The sequence below is a fragment of the Hibiscus syriacus genome, unplaced genomic scaffold (assembly GCF_006381635.1).
Source record: "Hibiscus syriacus cultivar Baekdansim isolate YM2019G1 unplaced genomic scaffold, ASM638163v2 tig00002840_pilon, whole genome shotgun sequence".
Classification (NCBI taxonomy): Eukaryota; Viridiplantae; Streptophyta; class Magnoliopsida; order Malvales; family Malvaceae; genus Hibiscus; species Hibiscus syriacus.
This window is the reverse complement of record NW_024061947.1, coordinates 7,206,376-7,218,020: the sequence shown is the minus strand read 5'-3', so window position 1 is coordinate 7,218,020 and position 11,645 is coordinate 7,206,376. Positions and strand designations below refer to the sequence as shown.

At 35.6% G+C, this 11,645-nt stretch overlaps 1 protein-coding gene across 1 annotated transcript; it reads right to left on the bottom strand.

Moving 5' to 3' along the window:
* Positions 1 to 1,400: 1,400 nt before the first annotated feature.
* On the bottom strand, positions 1,401 to 10,922 carry LOC120152242 (F-box protein At1g78280-like). Its single transcript, XM_039164508.1, has 12 exons — positions 10,875 to 10,922; positions 10,547 to 10,746; positions 10,132 to 10,231; positions 9,450 to 10,025; positions 8,892 to 9,014; positions 8,415 to 8,495; positions 8,217 to 8,333; positions 2,882 to 3,030; positions 2,531 to 2,770; positions 1,969 to 2,155; positions 1,659 to 1,834; positions 1,401 to 1,564 (listed from the first exon to the last, which is right to left on the bottom strand). The coding sequence occupies exons 1-12, from the start codon at positions 10,920 to 10,922 to the stop codon at positions 1,426 to 1,428; spliced, it is 2,136 nt and encodes a 711-aa protein (XP_039020439.1). The 3' UTR covers positions 1,401 to 1,425.
* Positions 10,923 to 11,645: the final 723 nt, after the last annotated feature.

The following is an 11,645-nucleotide window of genomic DNA, read 5'->3' as shown; positions in this document are numbered from 1 at the left end:
CTAGAAAAAGAAAGTTTGATGATTTACTTAACTTATTTTTCAAAAAAGTAAAAAAATATTTGAATATTAAAAAATAAATATTAACATAAAAAACAAATTACTAAAAACAAAAATCCTAAAATAATATTAAAAGATTAAAAATATATATCATAATTTTAAAATGACCAAATAAAAATTATCAAAAATTAAATATATTTAAATATATATTATGCTTAATATGTGCATATACCACATAACACAATGACAAATTAATCATACTTATTTAGTCAAATTAACAAAATAAGTATGCTTTCAATTTCATATACATATATTATACACTTATATATATATATTACATTTTTATAATTCTTTTTGAGTTTCTATTTACTAAAGAAACTGTTATATTTTCGTAATTTCCTTAATCTCATATGCCAACTTTCATAAGCACATTTAATATTTGATAGAAAATGTTAAAAGGAAAAGAGAAAAAGATTACATGACGAAGCAACGATACCTTAATATAAGGGTAAAATAAGGTGTTATCGGTTTTGTTATTATTTAAATAATAAAATTGGTAAAAAATTACCTAAAAAATTATTATTTTTATCTAAAACATAAATTTTTTAACATTTCCGGTAAAAAGGGTTTAACAATAACAAAACCGATAGAAAAAATAACAAAACCGGTAGCGCTTTACCAAATCTGGTAAACCGCCCAATAATAACAAAACCGGTAGAAATAATAATGTTTCCTGAATTTTTTACCGGTTTTGTTATTTAAATAATAACAAAACTAATAAAATTTTTTTAGCGTATATTAAGACTGCCGCAAGTGAGAATTTCCAAAAAAAACAAAAAACAAAAGGTAAGAAAGTGGCTAAAAAATGAGATGGGAGAGAACCTCCTCCCATAAAAAACAACATATAAAAATCAAGTTCCATTTAATATGAAACCCTTAAATATTGTAACAACAGAATGAGAGCCCAGCTCAGCAGATTCTCACTACTGCTGTGCTTGTTCCGTTTGCTTTTGCTCTTGTTTCGTTTGCTTTTGCTCTTGTTTCCCTGCTTCTTTAATCTCATCGGCTCCGTCACCCTAATTAATTTCAATGAATTTAAATGTAAATTAGCCTATACAAAAGTACAAATAAATAACTATTTAGAAACTTGGGCACTTAGCATCCTAAAGCTGGATTGGATTGGGGCTTGGAAAACTAAACACAATCAAATTAATTTGGATACTAAGAATCAAATGTCCTGCTCACTTGCAATGCGCAGCCAACACATTCTATCACTGGTTTATATGCAAATCATGTCATTCAGACTCAAGTGTCAAATAAAAGTATGTGTCTGACCCAAATGAAGGTCCTTTATAAACCTGGAAGACGACGCCTCATGTACGTATCCGATTAAGTGCTTTAGGAAAAATGACGAGTCGGACAAACACGTCAAGCGACGCCTTCATAGTTATTTAATTCTCCCCATACTGTCTGCTCAACCTCTTCCCATGATTCTGCTGTTTTAAGTTCGGTCCATGTACTAAATATAGCCCCCAATACATTATCGTCATGCAAAATGCAGTAGCACCTGCAGATACAAAATAACCACATGATTTTTTTTGGGCACCAAAAACTGACAAAAATGATATCGAGGAAAGAATGAATAACTCACTATTACTTACATGGCATGGTACGAAAGTCGTCTGAACTTATCGCTAGCAGTGAGCGATCCATGCTCTTGTGTCTTTTGCATCAACGGAAGTTTATAGCTTTGGAGAAACTGCTTGAGGAGACATGAATTGCCTCTAAAGATATCCAAATGCATTGGTATCACGTCATAAAGGGGATCACCTGAAAAATAAATTCCAATTCAAGTTTGATGGATGTCATCAAGTTTCTCTACTTCCATAAAGAGATGAAGGATTTAAAAACGAATACAGCTTTAACCATAGGAACGAGGAATGCAATCGACACTGACCTATCAATAAATCAGTAACGAACAGCGTTACGTATAACTGTGCAAGATATTCCAAACATAATATCAAGAGGGAATATCAGAAATATTGAAAAAAGAATAATGGGACTACTAAAAACCTCAGATACAGAAAGCAGCTTCAGGAAATCATCAGGGAGGTACGCATTAACTTTCTCCATCAGCTTCTCAGGAACAGGGTCCCCCCTACAATTTGGTTAGTAGAGGCATCTCAGAAAGAAATCTTTATCTGAGAAATTGTCCAGTGGAGTACTATGGGAGCACTATAGCAGAATGACGACATAACTAAACTAGATAACAAAAATGCAGTTTTAAGAGAACTGATCTCAAATTATTCCCAAAAATAAGATAAGGGCGACGAGAAAATTTCCCATTATTTAGCAATGAGTTCCATAGAGTAATGAAAGATTAAACCATGGAGTACGAACACAATGAATCAAACACGGTATCATCGGTTGCAACTAGGAGAAAGAAAGGAAATTTTCTCTTAACATATTTTAAATAGAATCATTATTGGTGTCAACGTTGATCAGCAAACATCATTACTAATAGATAGTATACCATTTTTTCAAGCGGCTGGAAACATCCTTCTTCTTCCGACTTAGAGTTCTCACAACGAGTTCCCATTCAGCTGGAATATCTAATTTGTGAGAGACAAAATCGATGTCCATGTCATTGGCAAAAAAACACTCCTGTTCAACATCCGAAACAGTTGAATAGGGTAAACTATGAAGGTTTTGTAGCTGCTCTCCCAAGAAGGAAGCTAAATTAAGCGTATCGTCCAATGATAGTTCATCTCTTCTGCAATAGAAATTAAATGGAAGATTAATAACAGCGATCTACTTTTCGCATATCTCTCATTCTGGAAGTTAAGATCCATGTAAAATTAAGAATACTTACAACCGTGCATACATTTTTCCTTTGCAACGCTTCGTTATGAGATCAGGCCAGATATAAGAGCATCCAGCAGAACTCCCTGGTCCAGGTTCTGGTGACACAGCTTTTCTATATTCAAAGAATTTCTTGCTCCGTACATCAAAAGGGAAAACATCGCCTCCTCCCTTTTCTGAATCAAATTGCACTTCGCAAGCACATCAGAAACTTCTTTACCATCCCAATGTTGAAAAGTCTTCTCAATCAGGTGAAAGGTGATAATAAAGAAGAAAAAAAATCCACCGAAAGTGGAAATTGCTTTAGGTGACAAAAAATATTGAAATTTTAGACAATGGTAGAATCATAATTTAACCATTGTAATTTAGAATATTTATAAATTAGTCCTTAAGCTTCAACTATAAATACCCTAGTTCATTTAGCTTCAAAATCATCCCAAAGCATTTTAGCTTTCTTCCAATACTAGAGAATTTAGAGATTTTTTGAGAGTTATTTTCTCCTTTTTATTAAGAGAGAATTATCATTGTTTTCTCCTTGGTAGATAGAGAGAAGCTGTAATTCCTATTTTCTCATAATGAAATTCTTCTACCGTTGCCCGTGGTTTTTACCCTATATTATTTAGGGGTTTTTCACGTAAATTTTGTGTCTCTTTTATCCTCATTTTTATTTTCTCAAATTATCAGTTGCGATTTTTCTCTATCCGATAGTCGTATTCCGCAACAATTGGTATCAAAGCCAGATTTGAGTGTAATATATGCTTATTATCTTTGTGGTTGCCACCAAAAGATGGATCCTCCAACATAAGAAAGTAAGAAGATATTACCCATTCTTTGAAGGTTCTAGAGAACTATTCACGGTAGTGAAATAGTGAGAGCTATCCGTAATAGAAGCTATGACAACGAAATTTGATATTGAAAAATTTAATGAGAGAAATTTCTCATTGTGGAAATTGAAGATGAAGGCCATCATGAGGAAAGACGGTTGTCTAGCAGCTATCAGTGAAAGGCCGATGGATTTCACAGATGACAACAAATGGATCGAAATGGACGGGAATGTTATGGCTAACTTTCATCTAGCATTAGCAGATGAAGTATTGTCATGCATCGAGGAGAAGAAGACATCTAAGGAGATATGGGATCATCTCACCAAATTGTACGAGGCCACATCGTTGCACAATAAAATTTTCTTTAAGAGAAAATTGTACACTCTCCGTATGCCAGAATCTACTTCAGTGACGGAGCACTTAAATACACTGAACACTTTATTTTCTCAGCTTACATCCTTAAGTTGTAAAATAGGAGAACAAGAACGTGCTGATCTTCTACTTCAAAGTCTATCGGATTCGTATGATCAACTCATCATCAACTTGACAAACAGTAATGTCACCAGTCTAGTCTTCGATGACGTTGTAGCTGCTGTTCTATAAGAAGAAAATCGGTGCAAGAACAAGGAAGACAGACAAGTAAATCTGCAACAAGCAGAAGCGTTGACAACGATGAGAGGGAGATCAATATAACGTGGCCAAAGTAGCAGTCACAAACATGGTAGATCAAAGTTGAGTAGCAAAAAGAATTTAAAGTGCTACAACTGTGTAAAGAAGGGTCACTTGAAGAAGGATTGTTGGAGTCTAAATAAAAACTCCAATCCACAAGGCAATACCGCAAACACTTCAGATGATGGAGATGCTCTATGATGTGAAGCGTCAACCACCATGGAAGGTAGAAAGAGATATGCATATATATGGCTCATTGATTCGGGAGCAACATATCACATGACCTCAAGAAGAGAATGGTTCCATCATTATGAACCTGTCTCAGGAGGATCTGTGTATAGTTGCAATGATCATGCCCTAGAGATTGTTGGCGTGGGAACCATCAAATTGAAGATGTATGATGAAACTATTAAAGTTGTTCGAGATGTGCGACACGTGAAAGGCCTGAAGAAAAATTTATTATCCTACGAATTGTTGGATAATAATGCAAGCAAGATTGAAACACTGAAATGAATCATGAAGGTGTTCCGTGGAGCGCTTGTGGTGCTGAAAGGCGAAAAGATAGCAACAAACTTGTACATGCTGAAGGGAGAGACTTTGCTAGAAGAAGAAGTCTCTATTGTCTCATGTAGTTCAGATTCTGCAATGCTATGACATCAGAAACTTGGACACATGTTAGAACAAGGAATGAAAGTTCTTGTGGAGCAAAAGTTACTTCCAGGATTAACAAAGGTAACACTTCCTTTGTGTGAGCATTGCATAACAAGTAAGCAACACCGGTTAAAATTCAATAAGTCAAATTCTAGAGGAAAAAGTGTTCTAGAATTGGTTCATTTTGACGTATGGCAAGCACCAGTTACATCCCTAAGTGGAGCAAAATATTTTGTCTCATTTATTGATGACTATTCCAGGAGATGTTGGGTGTACCCTATTAAGAAGAAGTCAGATGTGTTTTCAACTTTCAAAATCTTCAAAGCGCTGGTGGAACTTGATTATGGAAATAAGATCAAGTGTTTCAGAACAGATAATGGAGGAGAATACACAAGCGAAGAATTTGATGACTTTTGCAGGAAAGAAGGCATCAAAAGACAGTTCACAGTGGCGAACACTCCTCAACAAAATGGAGTGGCAGAGTGGATGAACAGAACTTTGTTAGAAAGAACAAGAGCAATGTTGAGGGATGTATGCCTAGAAAAATCATTCTGGGCAGAAGCAGTCAATACCGCCTGTTATTTGGTGAATCGCGCTCCATCAACTGTAATAAAGCTAAAGACACCAATGGAGATGTGGACTGGTAAACCAGCTGATTATTCAAACCTCTATGTATTTGGAAGTATTGTGTACGTGATGTACAACTCCAAAGAAATTTCAAAGTTTTATCCAAAATCCAGGAAATGCAAATTCTTGGGGTATGCTGATAGTGTAAAGGGGTATTGCTTGTGGGATCCCACTGCCCACAAAGTGATCATCAGTAGGGATGCCATCTTTGTAGAAGATAAACTAAAAAGAAAAGAAGATGATGATAGCACTGAAAATTCAGATACTACATAGATACATGTGGAAAAGGAGTTTGAACAAAGAGATTATTCTGAAGCAGAACCACCACATGATGAACAAGAACCAGAGATTTATGAAGCTCCAACAACTCGTCAATCAGATCGTGTGAGAATACGTCCCAATTGGCACTCAGATTATGTTATAGAAGGAAATATTGCATACTACCTTTTAACAGAGGACGGTGAGCCATCAACATACCAGGAGGCAATAAACAGCTCAGATACTTCACTGTGGATGATGGCGATGCAAGAAGAAATCGAAGCCCTTCATAAAAATAATACATGGGACCTTATGCCACTACCACAAGGAAGGAAACCAATTGGTAACAAATGAGTCTTCAAAATCAAGCGAAATGGTGACGATCAAGTTGAGAGGTATCGTGCAAGACTGGTGGTCAAAGGATATGCTCAAAAAGAATATATTGATTTCAATGAAATCTTTTCTCCTGTCGTTCGACTAACAACAGTTTGAGTAGTCTTGGAAATGTGTGCTACATTGAACTTACATCTAGAGAAACTAGATGTTAAAACAACTTTTGTTCATGGAAATCTTGAAGAAGAGATTTACATGCTCCAGCCTGAAGGTTTTGAAGAAAAAGAAAAGAAGAACTTGGTTTGCAGGTTGAACAAATCTCTGTACGATCTAAAGCAAGCGCCGAGGTGTTGGTATAAGAGATTTGATTCATTCATTATTTGCCTTGGATACAACAGACTTAATGCAGACCCTTGTGCTTATTTCAAGAGGTCTGGTGATAATAATTTTGTTATATTGCTATTGTATGTGGATGACATGTTGGTTACAGGACCCAACAAAGATCATATTGAAGAATTGAAGGCACAATTGGCTAGGGAAATGAAGGACTTGGGATCAGCAAACAATATTCTAGGGATGCAAATTCACCGAGACAGAAGTAATAAGAAGATTTGGCTTTCACAAAAGAATTACTTAAAGAAGATCTTGTCACGATTCAACATGCAAGATTGTAAGCCAATTTCTACCCCTCTTCCTATTAACTTCAAATTATCCTCTAGTATGAGTCCTAGCAGTGAAGAAGAGAGGATGGAGATGTCTCGAGTACCGTATGCATCGACAGTGGAAGTTTAATGTTCGCTATGATATGCACAAGACCAGACATTGCACAAGCAGTGGGAATGGTTAGTCAGTACATGGAGAATCCAAGCAAAGAGCATTGGAATACAGTAAAGAGGATCCTGAGATACATCAAATGTACCTCAAATATTACATTATGTTACGGAGGATCAAACTTACTAATCAATGGGTATGTAGACTCTGACTATGCAAGGGATTTGGATAAAAGCAAATCTACTACATGATATGTGTTCAAAATTGCTAGTGGAGCTGTAAGCTGGGTTTCAAAATTGCAGTCAGTTGTGGCTACATCCACAACAGAGGCAGAATATATAGCAGCTACACAAGCCAGTAAAGAAGCAATTTGATTGAAGATGCTATTGGAGGAGCTTGGGCACAATCAAGAGTATGTCTCTCTGTTTTGTGACAATCAAAGCGCCTTGCATCTAGCAAGGAATCCAACATTTCATTCAAGGACAAAACACATACGAGTACAATACCACTTCATTCGTGAAAAGGTGGAAGAAGAGACAGTAGATATACAGAAGATTCATACCAAAGACAACATAGCAGATTTCATGACGAATGCGATCGATACCGATAAATTTACTTGGTGTCGATCCTCTTGTGTTCTGTCAGAGATATAAGCAACATGAAGGTACAAGGTAGAAAGAATGGTGTGAAGATATAATTGTTCCAATCAAATCTTCAAGTGGGAGATTGTTGAAAATTTTTCTCAATCACCGAAAGGTGATAATAAAGAAGAAAAAAAATCCACCGAAAGTGGAAATTGCTTTAGGTGGCAGAAAATGTTGAAATTTTAGACAATGGTAGAATCGTAATTTAGCCATTGTAATTTAGGGTATTTATAAATTAGTCCTTAAGCTTCAACTATAAATACCCTAGCTCATTTAGCTTCAAAATCATCCCAAAAGCATTCTAGCTTTCTTCCAATACTAGAGAATTTAGAGAGTTTCTTGAGAATTGTTTTCTCCTTTTTATCAAGAGAGAATTATCATTGTTTTTTCCTTGGTAGATAGAGAGAAGTTGTAATTCCTATTTTTTCATAGTGAAATTCTTCTACCGTTGCCCGTGGTTTTTACCCTATATTATTTAGGGGTTTTCCACGTAAATTTTGTGTCTCTTTTATCCTCATTTTTATTTTCTCAAATTATCAGTTGCGATTTTGCTCTATCCGATAGCCGTCTTCCGCAACACCCAAGAATCAATCTTGTAAGTTCCATTTTCCAAGTGCAGAATCCCACTAGCCAATACAATAGGAATGTGGTTTTTCAAAGGGGAATTAACTTCACAAAGAGTGTTGTAGAATTCAAGCTGCATGGAAGGAAATAATAAACTTAACGGTATGTAAAAGATCCACGGACACGAAGAGTATAAATTTGCACATACACCTACCTCAGTGCCTAAACCGTGTATTGAAGATTCCAGCCCTTCTTCAACAAAGATTTTCACCACATATTCATCCATGACATAGACCTGTTGCAGAAGAATTAGAATAATCAATCAAAACTACAAAAATAAATCTATGTTGATTAAATGATTGCTTATAAAAATGTTAGTCAAAAACAGTTAACATAAAGATCAGATACATCGAAATTCTAATCAAAAAAATAAATAAACAGCACTTAGATCACATGTTGCAGAAGACCAATATGTAGGAATCATTCACAAACTTTTAGTATTCCTTAAAAAGCTCAGATCTTATATCAAAGTTAATCATGTCCAATGGAATATGGTTAATATGACACTAGAGAAAAGCCTGCCTCCGAATAAGTTAATGAGAATTGATTTATCAGAACCAGTTCCGCTAATTTCCAATATGTAAAAGAAAACAGAATTTAAGAAATTAACGAAAATGACAAAAGAACTCACAGGATTGCTGCCTGTTCCAACAGGAAGCTTCTCATCATCATTGGGAAAAGGCAAATTGTGAAATGAGCAGATTTTCACCAAGCACTCCAACCATTTGTCTGCATTCATTTCAAGACATGCTCCCTAAGACAATTACAGGAGGAATTAAAATAAATAAAAAATAGTTAAAAACAAGATAAAAGATATTTATTAATAGTGAACGCCATATGTATCCTACGCTAAAGATTTGGACAAGCATAATAATAGGAAAAATCTCTAGTAACCACCACAGAGAGCATTTAGGGGAGAAGAAACCAACCAGGCACGATAATACAAAAATGTCAGCAGAAGATTTTCCTTATCATGCACTTATAAATAATCAATGTGATCTTTCTTTTCTTTTTCAACAATTTGCAATCAGAAACAACCTTTTTAAGTATATTCCTAGTTTATCTCTCTTCCAACATATGGGTCCGTATAACAATTTTCTTAGTCAACTCATCCATTGGAAGTGAAAACGAAGCAAAAGAAAGGACTGGATTGGTGGGATGAACAAACTTGGTTAGAAATGTAACATACCTTCCAAATCAGCTCTCTCATTCCCGGTTTTCTAACCCAAAGCTTGGCAAGCCATTCCCTCATTTCTCGTGGCCCTATGCAATTGCCCAAGCTCCATGGAGAAGTATAGTGGTCCTTCTCTCTATCCAAAAACATAGCCAAGAAACTTATATCATAAGAAAAGCCATGTTTCCATAGATTATATCTTTTAGAAGCACCATTAGCAATTCCTTCGTGATTTTCACTGTCTTGAGAACTTGGAAATTTAACCCGCTTCTCTTTCCTTGTCAGATCTGAATAATTAAAATTGTCTTTGTCACAGGACATGTTCTTCTCCATGTTCTCTAAGCAGCCTCCATCAAGAGCAAGCAATCCAACACGACGAACCCCTTTATGCTGGTAACCTGGAGCCATATCTAAACATACACATTCAAAGTTTCTGGAATTTACAAAATTTTGTGTCACAGCAACAGTTGCTTCCAGATTCAGGACACAGTGCCACCATCCGCTTGGAACAAATATCTTCTCCCCAGGCAGCTGAGTACACTCAATTGGCTTGTCTTCATCAGCAAGAAGTGGATAATAATCAAGCCACCACTGCACACAGACACACACACACACAAACAAAGGGGAATCAATAAACGTAACCTCGAAAAATGAGACAAGAACTAGGAATGCAAGCAGAGGGCCATAGTTTATATACCTGTGATGATGACAGAGTATCAATGTTGACATCACCATCTTCATCATTTACATGCACTGTAACACCCAAAGGAACTCTTCCAGGAGGATACAATGCCCACCTGTCCAAAAAAATAGAGACATGACATCCATGACAGTAGTATTTCAGCTATACAAAGCAACAAAAGAGACAACCTTATGCAGCTGAAATTCAATTATCAGGAAGTTTATGGTACACCATAAACCAATAACAAGGACACCAATATAACGTCAAATAAAATGGATAAAAGAAAACATTTAAAATAGTTGCTCTAGGGTATTCCGAATGAGCTCCACAAACAGACTTGTACTAATATTAAGTTTGAGGTACAATATGTGAAATCCAAAACCACCACATGGAAGCATTTTATAAATACAGAGGTCATATCTCAAAATACCTTTTACTACCACAAAGAAGAGTATTCCAGGCACTGGTAAGTGCTGGATCAACGTGCCAAGAGGCACCAGACCTCTCTGGCCCAATGATAAGCCATCTCAATGGTGGCCGACTATCCCTATCTAAAACATCAAAGAAGTCTTCTTGAAATATTTGGGGCACATTATAATCTTCCAACAAGCCAGGTGCAGATTCTCCAAACTACATGGCAACCAATCAAAGTACTTTCAAGTTTTCTAAAAATGGGCATTATTCCATTATTCACCCATTGCAAAAGAAACAAACATATACACAAAACTGTATGAATGCTATTCCTACCCTACGCTCACCTTTTCATCAAAAATATAAAGAGGCAGTCTAGTTCTCCCGCGTTCCATTCGCGAGATTTCCTCACGCGCCTTCCCTCTAACGTTTCTTCTCGCTTAACCTTTCTTTTTAGGATTTTGAGACTAATTTTACATTTACAATTGTTATGCAATAAAAAAATATTTTCTCATTTGCTTTACATTTCTACAATATTATTTCATACAAGTGGGTGCTAATATTTAGTTCAAAGGAAAAAACATGTACAATTTGAATTTATTTTATTTTTTAAAAAATTATGAAGAAATTGAAAGTTTTTCATTACTTCATGGTTAACCATGGTAGAAACCTCAACTCCTATTGCAAAGAACGCCAAAGAAATCTTCTCATAGGTTGATAAGCATCATACAAAAAAATTGCATAGTGCAATGTGATGCAAGAAACAATGATTTCTTGTTTGTTTCGAACAACATGGGATAGCTTACATTTGAATGCCTGTAAGAAATCAGGATCAGCTGTGTGTATTTATTTAACATGCCTATATGTAAAAAATGATTTTCTTCGTGGCTTGAATCTTTCATTATATTACCTTGAGGGGATTCAACAAAAGGCATATGAAGAACAACACGATCACTTGATGTAAAATAGACGACTGGATTTCATTCTTTAAATGGTGCTGCTAATTATAAAGGTTAAATCTTGCCCATTTTCATCTACTTAATTAGTTGCAATGTTGAAGAAGAAAAGTAAAGCAAAGCCATCACAATTAATTGTAATGAAATAATAAGAGCAGCAGA

Coding starts and splice junctions, on each gene's coding strand:
- LOC120152242 (XM_039164508.1), bottom strand. CDS start 10,922: ATGGAACGCGGGAGAACTAGACTGCCTCTTTATATTTTTGATGAAAAG. Junction 10,747..10,874: donor TTTATATTTTTGATGAAAAG/GTGAGCGTAGGG, acceptor GTTGCCATGTAG/TTTGGAGAATCTGCACCTGG. Junction 9,015..9,449: donor TGAGAGAGCTGATTTGGAAG/GTATGTTACATT, acceptor TAATTGTCTTAG/GGAGCATGTCTTGAAATGAA.